The sequence below is a fragment of the Taudactylus pleione genome, unplaced genomic scaffold, assembly GCF_031769625.1.
Source record: "Taudactylus pleione unplaced genomic scaffold, aTauple2 ptg000026l, whole genome shotgun sequence".
NCBI classification, from domain to species: Eukaryota; Metazoa; Chordata; class Amphibia; order Anura; family Myobatrachidae; genus Taudactylus; species Taudactylus pleione.
The window spans coordinates 27,156,667-27,179,155 of record NW_028284428.1 but is presented as its reverse complement, the minus strand read 5'-3'; the positions used below and the strand labels follow the sequence as shown (position 1 = coordinate 27,179,155).

The 22,489-nt window shown below is 44.8% G+C and overlaps 1 protein-coding gene across 2 annotated transcripts in view; it reads right to left on the bottom strand.

Annotated features, from left to right (window-relative positions):
- The window catches only part of PUDP (pseudouridine 5'-phosphatase), a 306,515-nt gene extending 288,896 nt beyond the window's left edge, over positions 1-17,619 (bottom strand). Inside the window, exon 1 of one of the 2 annotated variants that reach the window (XM_088451538.1) lies at positions 17,457-17,619. In XM_088451538.1, the coding sequence (XP_088307664.1) occupies positions 17,457-17,526 (70 nt within the window). In that variant the 5' untranslated portion in view covers positions 17,527-17,619. The remainder of the gene's footprint in view (positions 1-17,456) is intronic. The other variant, XM_088451537.1, reaches the window with a different exon arrangement.
- Between the last annotated feature and the right edge of the window lie 4,870 nt (positions 17,620-22,489).

Genomic DNA, 22,489 nt, shown 5'->3' with positions numbered 1-22,489 from the left:
TCCAGTTTTGTGCAGTGTCACGTCCTGCCCCATGTACTGTACCCTTCAGCCATGTGTGTTTCTCCAGCCCTGTATCGCCTCCAGCTCCCCGCGTCATCTCCAGCCTCCTGCCCCAAGTCCCATCTAGCCTCCTGCGTCTTTCCTGACCCCTGCCCTGTGTCGCCTCCAGCTCTGTTTCACCTTCAGCTTGATTTGTCATTCAAGCCTACTACTCTGTATAAATACAATGTACAGATCCCCCCCACCCTTACTAAATACAATGCACAAACTGCCCCTCCACCCTTACTAAATACAATGCACACACCCTCCGTCCACCCTTACTAAATACAGAGCAAAGCCCCCCCCTCACTAAATACAATGCACAGACTCCCTCACCACCCTTACTAAATACAATGCACAGACCCCCCCAACACCCTTACTAAGTACAATTCACAGACCCCCCCTCCACCCTTACTTAATACAATGCACAGACCCCCCCCCTCCACCATTACTAAATACAATGCACAGACCCCCCTCCACCCTTACTAAATACAATGCACAGACCCTCTCCCTCCACCCTAACTAAATACAATGCACAGACCCCCCCTCCACCCTTACTAAATACAATGCACAGACTCCCCCTCCACCCTTACTAAATACAATGCATAGACCCCCTACCACCCTTACTAAGTACAACGCAAAGACCCCCCTCCACCCTTACTAAATACAATGCACATATCCCCCTTCCACCCTTACTAAATACAATGTTCAGATCCCCCCCCACCCTTACTAAATACAATGCACAGATCCTTTACCCCACCCAAACATTTCTCTTGACAGCCATGGAGACTTACCTTATAGCTTAGGCATTTCTTTCAGGTCCAGGACAGACAGCTGCCACACTTTCACAGTCCCCAATGTGTACTGCAGTCAGGTGACTTAGCCATGGCATCTCCTCCTGCTCCAGAACTAGCATGCAGCTCCTCTCTTCGGCTCTTCTTCTTCACACTTCACTGGGCAAAGCAGGGACACAGCGCACGTAGACTATAACGTCATCACGTCACATGTGGCCGCATACCCAGTGATAGCCAAAGCCACTTGATTAGAGACAGGGGACGCAGAGCTTAAAAACAGGAGGGGCAGAGCTTAGGGATGGGACATTCAACATCTAACAAGTAGTGTGTGACGTGCTCCCAGCCTCCCACTCCGAGTCCTTTATTACCCATTACCCTCAGCAGCAGCAGTATTAGGAGCAGGGGAAGTGGGAGCAGCATGCTTTAGGAGAGGGAGCATCTATTATATATTATAAGGGCATAGGATGCTAAAAGGCAGCCATCTTAGTACACCCAAGTGAAGCCACATACTCCCCCTGCTGGAGGCTCCTACTGAGGCTGCGCAACAAGTTGAAGCTTCCTATCTATATAAAGGGGCATTCGTGAGGTAATAGTTTAAAAACTGTAACTTTCTCAATTACCTAAACCCCAAAAGCACCTACCCTGGAACAATAGCTACCTAATAAAACAAACCCCAAGTCTAAATTCGTCCCCTACCCCAAGTTATGCCCTCCCAAAAATCCCCCATAGAGAACAGCAGAAAAGTTGTCCTAATTGAGAATGTCAGAAAAAAGTGACAGTTGGAGCTTTAGATTACTCCCAAATCCTAATTTTTTATGTTTTTGCCCTGAAATATTGCACACAGCACCGAGCGACAGTTCTACCCGTCCGTGCCTAATTTTAGCTCGGTAGCTCCAAGTGCTTTTCAGGTGTAGCCCCTTAAACACCATGCCACCACCCCGGAATTCTCTATGGAGATTTCCGTTTTTTTAGATGCAGCCTTATAATAGGGGGAAGACTGTGTCCTTATAATAGAGTGTTGTAATGCCGGCACTCCACAGCATAAATAATACCTGCCTGGGTGACCTCTGATAGTTGAAAAATCCAAGATATATATATATGAGGGAACAGCGGCTCTCACATGACCTGATAAATTAGACTCACAACACCAACGGGTCTACATTCAAACGTAGACCCGTTGGTGTCGTGAGTCTCATTTTGCAGGTCCTGTGAGTGTCGCGTTTCCATATATATATATATATATATATATATGTGTGTTCATGCTGGGCTGTTTTAGCCAGGCGCCTTGCCCAGCTCGATTTTTAAAGTGCAAAATGCACCCTGCCCCTTTTACCGGCGCCCTGCATATAACAGCTTGGCCACTGTCGATCTGCCGTCGCTTGCCGCGGCATCTATTCACATTAAGGAAGAGCATATGCTATGGGGAACCAGTTGCTAGGGGCTAGGGGGCACCAGTTGAAATCTTGCCATGGGCACCAAATTGGCTAGAGCGGGCTCTGGATACAGACTCCGTCGCACACATACAGTATGTACAAATGTTGCACACCCCAGTGGCCAGGGCACGGTAGCAATGCAGTTCTGTCACTGCCAATTGTTTTATTTATGCGAATAAGACACACCTTTTAAGCGAATAAGAAGCTCAGATTGGCTAAATTGCACGGGACCTATTTGGTACAACTGAAGCCACAGTAAAAATAAAAGGACACATCTCTAGCAAGTTCAATGCCTTTTAAGACTGCATCTACTAGTAATTGTTCTTAGCTTCTATTCTTTTCAAAATCTCTCATGAGCATAATGTATGGATGCTAGTCACATATAAGGATGGCACACAGCTTTTAGCGTATCATGTGAAGGGTAAAGGGGGGGATTTTACAGTACACAGAGCAGATGAAGCTCAGACGTATGTTCTAAAATCTCTTTGCACACTAAATCACCTTTAGGAACAAATGAGCTGCTTAGTATGTTCTGTGTAACGCTACAAAAGAATGTATGTTTGGAGGTGTGAGACCATTTAAACCATAACCGATTTACCAGTTTCACATAAAAAAATAAAATAAAAAAAATGATTACAAGGAAAATATAAATTTCTCTCTCTTACTCAACAGGGAATGTAAGAGAAACATAAGAGTTAATCTTAAAAAATTGAACCATGCAATTCCTTTTTCAATGGGGTCACTTCAATCATCTAATGACAACTTATAGTGTTTGCAGACAATCTTGAATGAATGCTTTTTTTCTCCGAACACTTTAGTTCTAGAGCAGTCAAGAAACATGTTTTTAGTCACACTTGCCTACTTTTGAAAAATTATTTCAGGGAGAGTGTGAAAGTAACACCTATGAGGGGTAAAGTGAGCGTGTACTGCTACATCTGAGGGGCGTGCTATAAAATTGATTTACATCCAAATGTAAACGAGCCCCAAAGCTGTTAGTAAGATTTACAGGTATTGTGTTTTACAAGTGGTTCCATATACTGTAAGTGGCTACGAGAAACTTTTTATAAAACTCATGTAGCCATAGGGATCATTGTGCCTTATATAACCAATGCAGGGAAATGGCACTGATCATGTATTCGTCCACATACAGCTATCCTCCATGCTTTACACATAACACATAAGTGCCGTGTGACTCGGTACCGCTGAGCACAAGCTTCTGCTGATTAAAATGATATGCGGCATGCCCTATGTTCTGTATGTGACTAAGGGTGTATCTGCATGCGAAATGCTACATTACAGTGTCAGCGCCTGTGACACTGTAATGTAGCGTTTCGCATGCAGATATACCCGCAGTCACACACAGAACATAGGCATGCAGCATATCATTTTAATAAGCAGAAGTGTTCTATTCACACTGTTGTGCGAATAAGATGCATTCAAAGGTAAAAATTAGCACAAAAGGTTTGGCACCACGCCATGGAGAAACTAGAAGGGCTGTTTAACGTGCAAGGAGACTTAGATGTATATGGACACATCTGTATATCTCTGATTTATTTTTTTTTTTTATTTTTTTCCCAAGTAAATAACTCCCTGAAGAGTGTAGCAATCTCCCTTATTGCACCTTCATTATGTAGTGTGCTACTATTTCAGGGAGTTTCCCTGACAATGAGGGAGAGTTGGCAAGTATGGTTTTAGTGTTCAGGCTGCACCCTAAAAAACTGGATTATTTAATATGGAATTAATGCAAACTTGTATGAAATCTCCACGTTTTTAAGAGATATATTAGTACTTTTTGTACAGTAGTAAACTATCTCCTAATTCTGATGAAAGTACAAGGAACTTTGAATAGGTATAATGCTATTAGCCACTAATAGGACTATTTATCAAATAATATTTGCGGCACATCCCCCGAACAAAAACATTTTTGGTGGGTACCCACAAGTATTAAGGCTTCCTCAAATGTATGAAAAGGGGGCCACAGAAGATATCTCTATATCTGGCGTGGTCCCTCCTTTTTTGACAGCAGCTGCAGCCCCGTTTCTATGATGGCTGTGAAGCAATCAATCTTACCAAGCCCATTATCTGAAGATTGTATTAGCTACATTTCCGCACATGCACAGAACGGCTCCAGCTCCTGAAGGAGAAGTGAATAATTGTGTTTGCGATCATTTCACTTCTTACACATTGCAGGGACGGGCTCTGAAACCTGCGGGTGGTTAATACCACATTCGGGCTATCTAGAATTTCTTGTTGCCATGAATAGCGGCAATAAGAAATTATAATTATCAGGTCTAAAACCAGATAATTAGTAAATGTGCCCATAAATTCTGGTTTATGTCTTCAGGGAAAGAAAAAAAAAGTTGTCTGACTATAAGAGAAGAAACTTTGTCTTGTGTGTGGAAACCAATAATGTCTGTGAAGTTGGCACCATTTACATTTACAGTAGAGGCTATTTACTGATTGCCTCTTAAAAATACTAGTAGAGCTTTTCTTTTTCTTTTCCTTTTACACAGAATTGAACTTATTGAATAAAGTTTGGACAAAACAAACATTTGCTTTTTAAATTAAGAAAATAAAAAATATTAGGCAGAAGTCTAACAAAATGAGTTGAAATGAGTTACACAATTTGCAACATTATTAAATATTTGAACCAACAACAAATGCAAAAAAATTGTGAACACTCCAACACAGGTTAATACACCAACTAATTCATACTGCAGTGATCTAAGGATCTGATCAATGGGGTCAGTTTTCAACGTGCTTCACATACTAGAGTTGATTTACAAAGTAAGGTGTATTAAAGGTCAACAAGTCTACTGACCCACCAGAAGCCACTTCCACTGACTTATCTCACTAGAGAGCATGTCTAGCTTCTCAGAAATAAAGACAACTATTTTTGGATAGAACGAGAAGAAATGCAATATAAAAAGGTGTTCTCTTTATAATCGGTATCGGTGAAGACAAACCTCCAATTTAAAACAATATATCTGCTAAAACAAGCAAAGGCCAAGTAATACTGCTGCTTAAAATTGTAAACAGAAGAAACACATAACAAAACAGTCTTATGTTTTTTTCCTCCATGAGATCTGGTAATGGTTGAACCAAGAGTTAAATATTCTTCATTGTTTTACATTGTGAACAGGTAAGAAAGCAGATGAAAAAGTAGAATGATCTTCTATTTTCCATCTACTGAAAAAGGTCTGAGCGGCAAGCTTTTTCTTCTTTTACTCAACTAATGCACACAGGATCACCAAAGAGCCAAGATTTGGTCTCTGAGCTTGTTTTTGGAGTAAGATATACAGCCATGGGCAAAAGTTTTGAGAATGACACAAGTATTGGTTTTCACAAAGTCTGCTGCTTCAGTTTTTATGATGGCAATTTGCATATACTCCAGAATGTCATGAAGAGTGATAAGATGAATTGCAATTAATTGCAAAGTCGATCTTTGCCATGACAATGAACTTAGGGGGTCATTCAGACCCGCTCGTGAGCGGCAGTACGCTCGCAAGTAGGTCGATGTTCCCCACTGCGCATGCGCATGACGGAGGGAGCTCCGTCGTGCGCATGCGCGAGACCCGGCGTGCGACGGGCTCTCCATCGCTCCGGGTCTCGCACCGAAGGGGGCGTGCTGTCGATGTTGCTTGACAGCACGCCCCCTTTGGTGGGCGTGTCGGGGGCGTGCCTAACAGACGGAGGCGTTCCCATGGGAACGCCTACCTTCTGAAGCCGGCCCCACTGACATCACTAGTGATGTCAGTGGGAGTGATTTGGGCTCTGATAAAGCCAAAATCACTCCAGGGCTTGCGGCAGCGAGACCCTACCGCACGGTCTCGTCGCAAGCCCGATGGTCGCGATGGTCAAGACCATCGCGACCATCATAATGGACGCTCGCTATAGCTGTGGGTGGTCACCCAAAGCTATACGAGCGTCCAGGAGGACGCTCCATTTTCATGGAGCAGGGCCCTGATTCAGAGCGAGCGCTCTGGTCAGAGCGTTCAGCTCTGAATCAGGCCGTTAATCCCCAAAACAACATTTCAACTGCATTTCAGCCCTGCCACAAAAGGACCAGCTGACATGTCAGTGATTCTCTTGTTAACACAGGTGAGTGTTGATGAGGACAAGGCTGGAGATCACTCTGTCATACTGACTGAGTTAGAATAACAGACTGGAAGCTTTAAAAGGAGGGTTGAGCTTGAAATCATTGTTCTTCCTCTGTTAACCATGGTTACCTGCAACGAAACACGTGCAGTCATCATTGCTTTGCACATAAAGGGCTTCACAGGCAAGGATATTGCTGCTAGTAAGATTGCACCTAAATCAACCATTTAGCGGATCATCAAGAACTTCAAGGAGAGAATTTCAATAGTTGTGAAGAAGGCTTCAGGTCTCCTAAAGTTGATTCAGTTGCATGATCGGGGCACCACCAGTGCAGAGCTTGCTCAGGAATGGCAGCAGGCAGGTATGAGGGCATCTTCACACACAGTGAGGCGAAGACTTTTGGAGGATGGCCTGGTGTCAAAAAGGGCAGCAAAGAAGCCACTTCTCTCCAAGAAAAACATCAGGGACAGACTGATATTCTGCAAAAGGTACAGGGATTTGACTGCTGAGGACTGGGGTAAAGTTATTTTCTCTGATGAATCCCCTTTCATATTGTTTGGGGCATCTGAAAAAACGCTTGTCCGGAGAAGGAAAGGTGAGTGCTACCATCAGTCCTGTGTCAGGCCAACAGTAAAGCATCCTGAGACCATTCATGTGTGGGGTTGCTTCTCAGCCAAGGGAGTGTGCTCACTCACAATTTTGCCTAAGAAAACAGCCATAAAGAATGGTACCAAAACATCTTCCAAGAGCAACTTCTCCCAACCATCCAAGGACAGTTTGGTGACAAACAATGCCTTTTCCAGCATGAAGGAGCACCTTGCCATAAGGCAAAAGTGATAACTAAGTGGCTCGGGGAACAAAACATCAAAATTTTGGGTCCATGGCCAGGAAACTCTCCAGACCTTAATCCCATTGAGAACTTGTGGTCAATCTTAAAGAGGGGGGTGGACAAGCAAAAACCCAAATTCTGACAAACTCTAAGCATTGATTAGGCAAGAATGGGAGGCCAGTCAGTCAGTATGTGGCCCAGAAGTTGATTGACATCATGCCAGGGTGAATTGCAAAGGTCTTGAAAAAGTAAGGTCAACACTGTAAATATTGACTCTGCATAAACTTAATGTAATTGTCAATAAAAGCCTTTGACACTTATGAAATGCTAGTAATTTTACTTCAGTATACCATAGTAACATCTGACAAAAAGGTCTAAAAACACTGTAGCAGCAAACTTTGTGAAAACCAATACTTGTGTCATTCTCAAAACTTTTGGCCATGGCTGTATTGTTGTATACAAAATACAACTACTTCCAGGACAGAGTAATCTAATGGCTCGTACACACGGTCAGATAAACTGCACGATTTTAACGATAAGGATCATGTAGTTATCGTTAAAATCGTACAGTTTCTGGCCACTGCAAACGACGGTCGATTCGCGGGCATGAATGGTTGATGACGACCATCGACCGTCGCCTGTGCATGCAGGCCAACCTGATCGATATCAGCCAGGTTAGCCTGTTTACTATAGGGACCCACGATCGTGAATTGCAGGTCGTTAGGGGGTTAATGCATGTGTTTGATGCTCGATAACGATCATCCAACACATGCAGGACTATAAGATAACGATTGTTTTCGTTATCTGACCGTGGTGCTGTATGACCGTGTGTACGCACAATAAAGCAATGTTTAAGAGGTTATAAAACACCCTAAGCTTTACATGCTGAATGCATTTTATACATTAATAAGGAGTAGAAAAGTGCCTTATGCTGGGTACACACTTGTCGATATATTGTTCGTTTGATCGACGAACGATATATGACTAGTGCATCTGCATGTGTGTACGGGCAACCCGCTGACCACTGGCTGCAGGGACTGCCAACATTGACATCGCAACTGGGCAGGCAAAAATAACTGCCCACTCAGTTGTGAGCCACAAAAAACTACAAATTAGGACTGCACTGTAGAATATAATATCTCATATATATCGCTTGTTTGAAATGAATCAACGATCAAGGCTCCTCTAAGTATAAAAAAAAACACTCAGTGGTGATGTCATGACAGACATTTTGAGTGGTAAGTGTACCCGGCATTAGGGCTCTATTCATGTACATTATGAAATGGCTACCAGGAAATATAACTATATAGCGCATCATATTGATGCAATATATATTAATGTTTTGGAACCTTCCAGGATCCTGCCAGGCAGTGCAAAGACTAACATATCAGGAGTCTGATACGTCTTCCTCCCACTGCGCATGCGTAGGCAGTTTAGTCTTCACACTGCATATGTACACGAAGTGGCTTGCACTCCAGCGTCCGACCACGTCGCATGACGGACGCTGGACATAAGGGGGTGGAGCGACTGAGAGGAGCAGTGATCTTCACTGCTCCTCTGCCCCTATCTAGGTAAGCTTCAGCTCATTTCACCATATCCAGATGGGTAAATAAAATTGAGAAACAAAACATAATAGTGTATGGGGAAGCTATTTTAACGCTAATCAGGGGCACCGCTGGAAAAATCTTAGACTTTTCAACGGTATACACGTTCTTGAATAAGAGGAAGCAGTGAAAAGCCCTGTTCTCTGAAGTGCGCTGTGAAACAGGCCTTTTTACTGCTGCGTGAATAGACCCCTTAGGGTCATGTGACTCCAGCAGCAGAGTAGAAGATAGATGCAGCAAAGTGTTAGTAATTTAGAAGATTGGGAATTGCTTAATAATGCTAGATAGGAAAAACAGTATTATTTAGGAGGTGCTGTAGCCCAGGAGTCTGGATGCAGTGGATGGTGGGTGGTAACTGGCGTGAGGATACTGAGGACCCTGATAACAGTTCTGTACTGGTGGATGGAATATTAAAAAAAGAACTGCTCATGTTGTGACTTGGAAAATGCTGAGAGGCACGAGGCAGGGAGGATAAATAGAGCCGTTAGACTGACAACTGAGGTATCTGCAGGAGAGGGAGGAAGCACCAGAACTAACTGTTAGGTGGAGTCCAGAGATGAGGGAAGAGGTAACTGTAGCCAAGGGAAGGTGGAGAGAAGGTAGTGCCGAGTGAGGAACTGTACTGGATGACCGATGTAACCACTCCTCCTAGCTGAAAAGCACAGGACAGTATAGCAACAGAGAAGCTGTTAGGAGTATGGAGACGGTTATGACAGTTAAACAGCTAAGACCTTGCCAGTTCCATACATGTACTACCTTCGTATGGAGAGGGTATAGTGGGTGCAATGCGTACAAACAAACTGGGGGTACTGGTTTCTTGATCAGATTCTCATTTGAGATACTCTCTTGCTGTACCACACCCTGGCAGAGAGGTACTGTAAGAACAGTACCCAGAACAGACACAGGGCGGGATGTATTGAGCATTGCATTATGGCTGAGATATATACCGCCACTTATGGCATGCATACAACGATAATAATGTAACGTAAATCTGAATCAGGCCATTTATGCGTTGGCTAGCATAGAAATATAGTCCTGACACAATCAAAAGGAAACTTTGCAGTGTTGAGGGGAATACTGGTTTTAGCATGTATGCATTAAATGTCACTTTAAATGACAAACTGGCAATCAGTGGAATAAATGCTAGTCAATGTGCTAGACTAGCATTAGCTACTGCATCAACAGGCAAATGGGTTGTTTCCTCCTACATTCCAAAAATATACTTGTAGGTTAATTGGCTCCCAACAAAATTAACCCTAGTGTGCATATATGTGTACATGTGGTAGGGACTACGGAGTGTAAGCTCCACTAGGGCAGGGACTGATGTATATGGGCAAATATTTTCTGTAAAGTGCTGTGGAAAATGTGTGTGCTATATAAATATCTGGTAATAAATAAATAGTAAGGACTGTGTACTGCAGCAATATAGAGCATGGCCCCAGGCAGTGCCATTGCTAGAAGGGGGGGGAGCGGGTGCTATTTACCCGGGCCCAGGCAGCACCACTACAAAATTATTATTTTTAAGTCCTAAGGGGGCGTGGTCACGCCTCCTGCGATTAGGCTACGCCCCCCATCACCCGGGCCCGGCCAGCCTCTCTACGCCCCTGGCCATTGTCCTTGTTATTTATTGGGGGCAAGCCGGTAATCTGTCTCTAGGTCCCTAAGGGTCCACATAGAGCAGGAATAGTCTGTCTCTGATATTACTATATGGACATGTTGTTATTTTAATTGGTTAGAAATTATGCATTGTACTTGCTCATAGTAAACCGCCCAAGGAACTGAAAATGGGACCAGCCTTTGAGGCATCTACCACCCTGGCCCTCGGCCCAGTCCATCCCTGGCCAGCCCCATAGGGATAGTAACATGGACCAGGATAGTAGCTCTTTCCCACAAAAAGATTTAAACATGACAAACTGGGCCACCACAGGGCAGACAAAATTGAACGCTGCTAAATGTAGGGTTATGCATTTGCACCATAGTAATAACTATGCTGCTTAGCCATTAAATGGGTAACAATTTAGTAAAACTGGCATGAAAAAGAATATATGAATACTAGTTGACATTAAGCCAAGTAACAGTATGCAATGCCAGAAATCAGCTCCAAAGACAACTGCATAAAAAAGGTTAAACAATGCACATAATGCAAAACACATTATTACAACTGAATAAATCACTAGTTGACCAAAAATTATGGAAAATTTATTTTTATTTGTTTGTTTGTTTTGTGTGTGTAATTTCTGGCTATTATTTTCTTTAGTTAATGGATATAAAATAAAAAAGCTATTTCGAAATGTTACTAAAATAAATTCCTGTTTGTGCCAGTGATTTCTGGAGTATGGGTAAAGGGAAGCACAATTTATGTATTGTGTTATATACAACTACAGAAAATAACAGAGATGTTAAATGATATTTGTTTTTCACCTGAAGCATGTACACATTACATATAGCACTGCTTTCCCTAAGATAAATATATTCTACATAGCAACAGAATATATACTGCAGTTAGTTCATTTGTTTGCCAACCAAAAAAAAAACAAATGGTCACTTTGGTCAATATTTATGTCAGCTTAAAGAATAGATCATGGATTTTAGCAAAATGTTTTTTTGCTAATTCAATCTTTGCTAATAGAGCTTACCAACTGAAAAATGCAGGCTTTTCTTATCAGATTTATAGAATACTATTATATGCATAGAAATGCAGCCATTCAAAGCTCTGGAGTCTTACAGAATACCTGCTGCAAAGGTTTTTAGGGGCCTATTTATGAATCTAATCATCCCCTAAAACTATGCAAAAGCTGAAGGTTCCGCATGATTTGAGTAACTCGGCTATTTAAATAGAGCTTAATACAGCAGCTCTCTCGCTAGGCAAACTACTGTAATAGTGCTGCATGAAACAGGAAGGGCAAGGCTATGGAGCGCATGCAAAGCTACCTGATTTACAGTACAATACACTGGGTGTCCCTGAACCCCCAAAAATAAACAACATATGGAAAAGGCATTATAGTGCTCTAGGCTCTGATGATAATAGTACAAATAGTATACTACAGGTTGAGTCTCCCATATCCAAATATTGCAAAACACAGAATTTTTTTGGCATGACTGAGATAATAAAACCTTTTATTTTTGATGGTTCAATGTACACAAACTTTGTCTAAGGCACAAATTATTACAAATATTGTATACAATTACCTTCATGCTGTGGATATAGGGTGTATATGAAACATAACTGAAGTTTATGTATGTACACAAACTTTGTTTGAACCACAACATTATTAAATATATTGTATAAAATTACCTGCAGGCTGTGGGCCTGATTCAGAGCTGAACGCTCTGACCAGAGCGCACGCTCTGAATCAGGGCCCTCCTGCATGAAAATGGAGCGGCCTCCTGGCCGCTCGCATAGCTGTGGGTGACCACCCACAGCTATAGCGAGCGTCCATGATGATGGTCGCGATGGTCTTGACCATCGCGACCATCGGGCTTGCGACAGAGACCCTGCGGTAGGGTCTCGCTGCCGCAAGCCCAGGAGTGATTTTGTCTCCATTAGAGCCAAAATCACTCCCACTGACATCACTAGTGATGTCAGTGGGGCCGGCTTCAGACGGTAGGCGTTCCCATGGGAACGCCTCCGTCTGGCAGGCACGCCCACCAAAGGGGGCGTGCTGTCAATCAACATCGACAGCACGCCCCCTTTGGTGAGAGACCCGGAGTGATGGAGAGCCCGTCGCTCGCTGGGTCTCGCGCATGCGCACAACGGAGCTCCCTCCGTCGTGTGCATGCGCAGTGGGGGAACATCGACCCGCTTGCGAGCGTCCTGTGCTCGCGAGCGGGTCTGAATGACCCCCTGTGTGTATAAGGTGTATATAACACATAAGAGCATTGTGTGTGCATATTGGGTTCCCATTCCCAAGATATTTCATTATGATATGCAATTATTCCAAAATACGGAATTTTCCGTTATCCAAAATACCCCTGGTCCCAAGCATTTTGGATATGGGAGACTCAACCTATACTACATAATATATTACTTTGTAAATTATTGTTTCAATACAGCCAATAACTTGTCAATATGAAAAGGAAAATGAGAAACAGCACAATAGTGTATTACCATTAAATCCCAGATGGGTCTATGTACTATTAGTACACTTACCGTGGTGTTGAAGCCACTCTTGATTCACCTGATACTGCTACAAAGCAGGAGCTATTGTTGAATGTTAAGTCACTCCCTCAGCGGTAACAGCTAAAGCTAGGTACACATGGTACAATGTGTACCCACCGATGCGACCAATGATACGAGGGCCTACATGTCGGGTGGTCCCAAAACACAAGGCGATCAGGTGCCCCACCGCCTGATATGCCGGGCTCCCCATAGAGCTGCATTAATCAATTTGCCTGATCTTTTGAACATGCAGAAAGATCAGGCAAAGCGACAGACGACCTCACGGGAGAGTATTACACGGAATACACACGTGCATACACACGGAACGATATTGCTGAATAATCATTCAAATTTGTCGGATCGTTAGCAATATCGTTCCATGTGTAGGGGCCTTAAGACACCTTTCCTCTGACAGCCCTGTGTGTGACTCACCCTGTCTTCGGCCAGCAGCTGCAGCAATTGCTTTTTTTTTCATGTAAAACCTTTCTCAACAAATTGACAACAAACACTTCCCGTTTCTCCAGTGAGAAGCAGATAACGACAGGAAGAGGAGGCGAAGCTGGCGGTAAGTGACCTCTCCTCTTAGTAACACCTGGGACACTTAGCGCTGCCATAGGTGGCTATGGCAGCACGATATTGTAGCCTGCACTTAGCGTTGGCAGGTTGCAGGCAGAGGAACTCCCTTTAGTACATACTGAAAAGTGGTATGTACAGAGAATATGTATCTGTCAAACAATATAGAGGCAATAGGATTAAGGCAAACAGATTTATTGACTAAGGCCCTCATTCAGAGCCGTACGCTCTGAGCAGAGCGCACGCTCTGAATGAGGGCCGGGCTCCATTTTCATGGAGCGTCCTCCTGGACGCTCGTATAGCTGTGGGTCACCACCCACAGGCTATACGAGCGTGCATTGTGATGGTCGCGATGGTCGAGACCATCGCGACCATCGAATTTGCGAGCCGGAGCCTGCGGTTGAGGGTTTCAACCGCAAGCTCCGGAGTGATTTTGGCTCTATCAGAGCCAAAATCACTCCCACTGACATCACTAGTGATGTCAGTGGGCCGGCTTTTGACGGGAGGCGTTCCCGTGGGAACGCCCCCGTCAGGGAGGCACGCCCCCGGCACGCCCACCAAAGGGGGCGTGCTGTCAATCAACATTGACAGCACGCCCCCTTTGATCGAACACAACGAGCGAAGGACTTTCCTTCGCTCGTCGCGTCTGGCGCATGCGCACGACGGAGCTCCCTCCGTCGTGCGCATGCTCAGTCCATAACATCGACCCACTTGCGAGCGGACAGCCGCTCGCGAGTGGGTCTGAATCAGGCCCTAAGTTAGCTCTTGACTGCATTCAAAAAGAGTTGGCTTGAAACACGTTGGAAAATCTGGTGCAAGCTTCATCTACAAGGGACCTCATTCCAGTGAACAATGATTAGTGAGACATAAAAGGTGTGTCCGGAACCACCCTGTATGAGTCCAACTATTGTTCATTCACCTGTATGCTCTATATGAGCTAATTTTAAGTGATTATTTTACTAATTTTTATCTGTGTGCTGTTTATGAGTTAATGTCTTGCTTTTATTTGTTCTAGTTATCCTAACATTTATGTAATAGTGCTGTGTAATAATAATGGGGAGTTTGGCCTGCTCTAATTTACCAAGCTCTGAAAAGCTTAGCTTGGCCCTGATAGCTAACTCCTGCAACTGTCCAGGCATGCCTCCATGTTCCTTCCAATCCAGTTTTTGCAATTGTACTCGTGCATGTGCAGTGTGAGCCCCAGTAAAGTTATAGCAATAACTAACACTTAGTATCCTGCCCCGCCGAAGAAATGTGTTATTATCAGAGACTCTGTACCAAAAAGAGTTTTTAGTTAAACAGCATTGGAAAATCATTCCTGATCAGCGCCATATGCAGTGGTAACCAATTTTACTGTCAGTGCCAATTTGAATGCATCACCACAGTATACATACACATTCCACATTTTGGAAACACTTCCATGCAGGGGCACCGGCAGGGCAGGAAGCAGGTACTAATTATGCAGGCATTTTGGAGGGGCCCTGCGGGTGTTCAGACCTGCCCCCCCCCCAATAACACTTCTTACCTATCAATGACAGCAGCCTCTCTCCCTAGCCCAGCACATGCTGCTGTGTGCTGGGCTGTGGAGGCTCTGGAGAGTCTGCTGATGCTGATGAGCAGCTGCAGTCTCTCTCTGCCTGCTGATATTTCTAGATAAATCTAGAACTAGAAAGATGGCACCATGGGACAAGCATGGTACATTGGTCGGTCCTAGGTGTAGGATGTGCGGTTAGTGCCCCCATGGGCCTACACCCATGATAGATATGCCGCTGTATCAACTGAATTAAAGAGATGGGGGGGGGGGAAACTGGCAGTAATATTAAGAGATATTAATGCTTTTGAATATCTGGCCACTCGCTCTGATGTGTGGTTGCAAAACAATCTCTAAAATGTGGTCAGCACTCATCTTTGACTTAGCAAACCATAATAAAACTGGAAGTAAACTCTGGGCCTGATTCAGACCCGGTCGCAAGCGCTGAGCGCTCGCAACCGGGTCGATGGTGGCCCAGAGTGCCAGTGCAAGACGGAGCCGGCTCCGTCGTGCGCATGCGCGAGACCCGGATAGCGACGGGCAATCCGTCGCTCCGGGTCTCGCACCAAAGGGGGCGTGCTGTCGATGTTGAGTGACAGCACGCCCCCTTTGGCGGAAGGGCCGGGGGGGGTGGCTGCCCAGACGGAGGCGTTCCCATGAGAACGCCTACCGTTTGGGGGCGGCCCCACTGACATTACAAGTGATGTCAGTGGGAGAGCTTTCGGCTCTGTTTGAGCCGAAAGCTCTCTGGGGCTTGCGGCCACGAGACCCTACCACAAGGGTCTCGTCGCAAGCCCGATGGTCGCGACCATCATCCTGGCTGCTCGCATTAGCTGTGGGTGGCAATGCGAGTGGCCAGGAGGCCGCTCCATAAAAAAAAAAAAAGACGCCCTGATTCAGAGCGAGAGCTCTGTCAGAGCATCAGGCTCTGAATCAGGGCCTCTGTGCTCAGGATACAAATGTGTGAGGTGAAAGTGAATGATTGTCCTGAGCAGTGGGATGTGCACAGACATTATGGTATAATATAGTAAAGTAACATCACTCATTTTGTTGCAAACTTCTATTGGGTGCAAGGGAAAATTAGCAGTGTCACTGGCTGTAAAGTGCCTTTGCCCAAATGTTCTGGAGGCAATTCACGGCTATTGCTAAAGCTGGGCATACACGTCCAGATAAAATGTCTGTCAGACCGACAGACATTTTATCTGCCAGCATCAGATGTCGGCAGCGTACACTGTGAGATTTCTCACAGTGTATTAGCCGACATCTGCACTCCGCCCCCGGGGAGGAGACATTTCCCTGTTCCTTCCATGGAAGGAACACAAGAAATGTCGGTCTGTCGGCCGCAGCTAGGCATACACTGCCCGATGCGGCCAACAGTTTACCTCTAAATATCACATCGGACTGGCATGCTGGACAATCCGGAATGCCCGACTGAGCAATATTTAACACTCGGTCGAGTGTGGGGTTCAGTATATTATGTCAACAGCACAATGCAAAACGGTCAACATGTTCAGAATGTCTACATGCACCATGTAGACATTCAGAATATCGACACTAACGAAATGTCAACATGACGACAATGTCGAAAAATAATTTTAAACCTAACTCTAACCCTAAAATCGACAATGTCATTATGTCGTCATTTTCCAGATGCCGTCATTTTAACCATGTCGACCTCACAACATTTGATACTCTGATGTCAACTTAAGTGTATGTTGATATGGTGACGTCATCAAGTATGACGATACAACTATTAAACAGCCGATAGACTACATATTTTCAGCCTTCAATAAACATTCTAAACAGAATGCATTTATAAAACACATTTGTAGTCTGTAATTAATATCATAACCATCTACATCACACCTACGGGGAGTACAACCAGCACTTACATCTGCAACAAAGGTGGCTGTGGAAATGCCAGTTATGTAGAATTAACTTGGTAATTTAGTGTCACAGTACAATAAACATTACGGTAATGGAGGCATGTACCTAGATCGGCTTCCTTCTCTGCAAACCATTCTTCTCTGTGTGCAAAGAGAATTAGGAATTATTTCCCAGAATTAAGATCTGATCAGTCTGCAGGACGTTTGGTTAATATTTGCACAGCTGGGTGTAATGCACTGCACGTTCTGCAGCAGGGGTTACTGTATCTAGGAAGTATCGGATGGATTTATGTATAAACATAAGAAAAGGTAATTGTATTAGCAAGCAGGACGTGTAAGATGTGTAATATACACGCCCACTGCAGAGAAATGGTCTTTAAGCAGTGACAAGCAATGAATGATCTCTGCTGCAGTGCATGACATGACAAGAAGGGAAGTGCACAGAACTGCCTGAAACACAATGCTCTTGTTGATAAATAAGCCCATGAGGGAATAATACATTGTACACACCAAGCAGGAGGCCGTCCATGTCAAAGATGATGTGGGTGACAGACTGCAGTGTGCTTGCTGAGTGCGCCATGCTGCTGCTGCTACTTCTCTGACAGCACCGAGCGAAGTTCAGCTTTCACTGCCCCATGTACAGGCAACAAGCAAGTGAGGAAGAGGTTAATAGGCAGCACAAGACAGGACCTCAAGGACAAATATAACCTAACCGTGGGATCTCATATAAACCAAATGTGTCATTCTGCTTTCTGTGTGGTACTGTACCTGTTTCTTATACAGATTTCTCTCTTGACCTGGAAATTCCAACGAGCAGAACAAAGAAAGTCCCTGGCTATTTTAATCACTTTGCTGCTAGGTAAAAGTGTAGCAAAATTGATAAAAAAGAAAACAGACTTAAAATGAAGGAAAATAATAATAAAAGAAAACATTTGCTTGACAAAACACATAATGGGCACAGTTAGAGCTATAGGATTATTTTTATTAAGCAGGGTTAACTGAAAACTCCATAGATAACCACCGTTTTCACCAGGGAAAAGTAAAGTTAGCACAAGGGTTAAATATCGAAGGTCTCCATTGATAATGCATTCAGTGCTTAACATCGATGGAATGAAACCATTGATGGTTTGAACCATCAAAGAACATCACTGCTTTGTGACCCAGTGAACGATGGCCCCTCTACCGGGAAAATTAGAAAAAAACAATTGTTTCTCTAACATCGATGGCGGATGGCAAATCCATCCATCCATAATTACTATGGGGTCTATTCATCATCACTTAATTTGTACAAAAGCAGGGGAAAATGAACACTTTCACATACTTTTGTATAAATTAAGTGTCAGGTCTATTCATCAAGTTCCGAAAAAGCATTATGATGGTGTTATTGTGTGGAATCCTGTGATAGCGTTTTCAGCTGCTGACACAAGGCAGTCGTTGCAGCCAGGAGAGGGATCTATACAGATCCCTCCCTTTTATGCTTAACTCTGGGAGCTGAGAGCTCTGGGGCACCGCAGCACTGTGACCACAACTCACCTGCTCGCAATACCCCCCCCCCCTTCAATGTGCCGCTCCGGGAAGGGAGAGGATAGATGAGTGGAAACGAGGGGGGGACAAGGACAGAGCGGACATCGGGGAAGGCATTTGGGACACAGCAGCAGGGGGAGGAGAGAGGACACGGAGGGCAGGGGGACACCGGGGAGCAAGACACAGCAGCAGGGTGAGAGATGATACAGAGGACACGGGGGTGTGGGGGGTGTTACATACAGCACTGGGGCTAGTGGGGACCAAGGACGTCGGCAGCTACGGGTAAATCCATAGAGACATAGCAGGTGTAGGGGGAAAAGTATCACTTTTCTGAAAAGATGACTGCAAAAAGAGCAGCTTTTTGGAAGTGATACTTTACGTAGGGTTGCATGATGAATGCTTCTGAACAGTTTTTTAATCTCACAGCGAGTTTAAAACATAATTATCACAAGTGATAATTATGTAATGATCAATAGCCCCTATAGGTGGTCAACCATTTATCCATTTGTCACAGGTTTCTCCAGTGGCAAGAGGCTATTTAACAAGTGATGAAATCATTTGCCTTTCACTACCTGGTCACTAAACTTAACACCACCTCTGTATGACATTATGGGCAAGGGCCAAAATCTACTACAGATGCGCGAGTCTCTGGGAAAATGGCACCTGCACTGTTTTCCCGAGGGCAGTGGCACTGCGCATGCGCAGGTCACTGGGAAAATGTCCGCCACCATTTCCCAAGTGGTTTTTGCTGCTCTGCAGCGCCGGCTCGGTGCTGTAAAGCAGCACTACAGAGAGGTAAGTATAAGACGCTGGACCCAGGGGCCCTTGTGCCTCGCACACCCTGCACCCATTATAGATACACCCCTAATTATGGGCCCGAGTCGCACGCAATGCAGTAGTTCACTGAGTTGAACAATTATTTTGTGCCGTGAATGCATGAAAATCCCTAGAAACTCTTAGGGCGCATGTATTACACTGTGTATGCACGAAGGTGCAGGTAAGAGGCACTGTATCAGAAATGTACTGGAAGGTGGCTATTGAAACACATAAAGATGGTCTGTCTTATGGGAGTGTCAATGGCATGTTGCTGAAGTGTTTACATACACAGATGCACAATCCTTCACATAGGAAGCCATAGACAGAAAATCTTCACCTACCTACCTGGTGCAAGTTTCAATGGTGGCATCTAAAGATGAACCAAGTGGTATTACATCATCTATTGACACTAAGGGCCTCATTTACTAACGAGTTTTATCACCAAAACGAATGATAAATTTCACTGTGTATGATAAATGGTGCTCCAGCCAATCAGTTCCCAACTGTCAACTGTTAGAAAAATGACAGTTGGGAGCTGATTGGCTGGAGCACCATTTATCATACACAGTGAAATTTGTCACTTGTTTTGGTGGTAAAACTTGTTAGTAAATGGGGGCCTAAAAGTGGTCGTCTCAGTCCTTGCACATTTGGACGCATGGAATGTAAAACGGAATTTATATAACGCAGCTCCGAATCAGACCCTGTGTCACATTCAGCATAGACAACAGCTTCGCCGAAGAGAAGAAGAGGTGCTTGGGAACCGCCAATCAACCCCTTGCCAACTCTGTTACTATGCAAGGTAAGACACGTATACACAGCAAAGAGAACGGGGTATATTCTTCTCATGGACAGCCATGTATCTATGTGCTTTCCCAATTCGACTTATCTGGCAAATCATACTGTTAATTAATTTATAATCACTTCCAAAAGAAACAGTACATCTTAGGAAAAATGTGAGAATAGTAATAAATAGTCCCCATATAGAGTTTTACATAACCATTATAATGCCTCCCACTAGTGCAAGGTGTTTGTGTGAGTAAATTAACTCTACCCTAACTAGATGAGTAATGCTGGCCATACACGCTGCAATTATCGGGACGATCCGCCCGATATAGGCGGATCGCCGCGATAATTGTAGCGTGGGGGGGGAGACCGAGGGTTAAATATTGCTCGGTTGGGCATGCTGGATTGTCCAGCATGCCCGTCCGATGCGATATTTACCCGGTAACTGTCGGCCGCATCGGGCAGTGTATGCCCAGCGCGGCCGACAGACAGACATTTCCTGTGTTCCTTCCTACGGAAGGAACAGGGAAATGTCTCCTCCCCCGGGGGCGGAGTGCAGATGTCGGGCTATACACTGTGAGATTTCTCTCACAGTGTATGCCGCGGACATCTGCGGCTGGCAGCCGGCCAGATAAAATGTCTGTCGGTATGCCATTGATGTGAGAGGTGAACGTTGGCTACGAAGGTGCGTGAGGATCGACCAGCACGCTACGGTGGAGCAGCTTATCGTCCAAATGAACCTGTGGGCCATCAGACGTGTGTCTAAAACGATAGTTCAGCGAACCCTGCTGTGTATGGGGCTCCGAAGCAAACGGATGGTCACTGTACCTATGCTAATGAAGGTGCATCGGCGGAAGAGGCTTCAATTTTCACTCCTGTATCGTAATTGGACCTCCGTTGATTGGCGAAGGGCTGCCTTCTCCGAGGAGACACCTTTTCTGTTTCATCAAATGGATGGACGTTGGCGTGTCAGGCGAGAAACATCAGAGAACAAACACCTTGCAATCATTGTTGGAAGAACACAAGCTGGTGGTGGCAGCGTTATGGTCTGGGGAATGTTTTTGTGGCATCCTCTGGGCCCACTTATCCATGTGGAAGGCACCGTCAACCGATTTGATTATGAAACCATCCTTACAGAGCACGTTCACCCATACATGCTGATTGTCTTCCCTGAGGTGGATGGGATCTTCCAGCAAGACAAAGTGACATGTCACATGGCTAGAAATGTCCAACAATGGTTGAACGAGCACAACCAAGCTTACAAAAGCTTCCCTGGCCCCCTATTTCCCAGGGCTTGAACCCAATTGAGCATCTGTGGGACCAACTCGATCGTCGTGTTTGCTCTATGGATACTCCTCCACGCACCCTCTAGCAGCTGTGGGATGCACTGCAGTCAGCATGGCTCCAGATACCTGTGCCAACCTACCAGCACCTTATTGGGTAACTACCAGCCTGTCTAGCAGCTGTCCGTGCTGCACACGACGGCTACTTTGGCTATTATCAGGTTGTCATAATAGTGTGACTCGACTTTGTAGAATTGCAGAGGACTTAGTTACAAACATTTGCAAATACAGTATATAATAAGCCACCAACCACACAGTAGTGTATCTAAAATGGGTGTAGGCTGTGCGGACACATGGCACCCTAGGCCAAGGGGACCCACACTGCACACCCTGCACCATTTAGTATACTTACTTTTCAGGAGTCTAGTGTCAACACTGCACAAATCACTGGGAAAAAGGTGCAGCCTCCATTTTCCCAGAGACACGTGCATGTGCTGAGCCAGTGATACACAGAATGGAATTTGCTCATAATCCATCACAGGTGCGTGTAATGAATGGGTGATCTAGACATGAAAAACATTCTGCCATGGGCCAGCAGGATCTTTCTGCTTCTCAGAGAATGTCAACATGCTACTTCCAATGAGCTAAGGGGAGAGCAGGAATGGGAAAAGCAGCTCCCTTTCTGGTGGCAGGGATTCAGGGGTAATTTACTTATCATTATTTGTTACCAGTTATTTATATAGCGCACACATATTCCGCAGCGCTTTATAGAGAACATTTGCACATTCACATCAGTCCCTACCGCAGTGGAGCTTACAATCTATGGGCCTGATTCAGAGCCGGACGCTATTTGCGCTCGCTCGTTTAGAAAAAGGTGCCGGCTATTTAAATTGAGCGCTCACTCTTTGCGGTCTGTTGACGCTTCTATGTCTGAGCGAGCGAACTAATTATGCGCTCGTTATTTTGTAAAGACGCCCCCTGGCCGCTCGCATCCTACGTCATCTCCGCTATTTATTTGATTAATCGAGTACATCGAAAGGCATCTGAACTGCTCGCAGTGCTTGTGGTTGGCTTTTCCTACCGCAATCATGCGACCAGTTCAGGCTAAGATACAAACAAGTGACGTGGTCGATGACG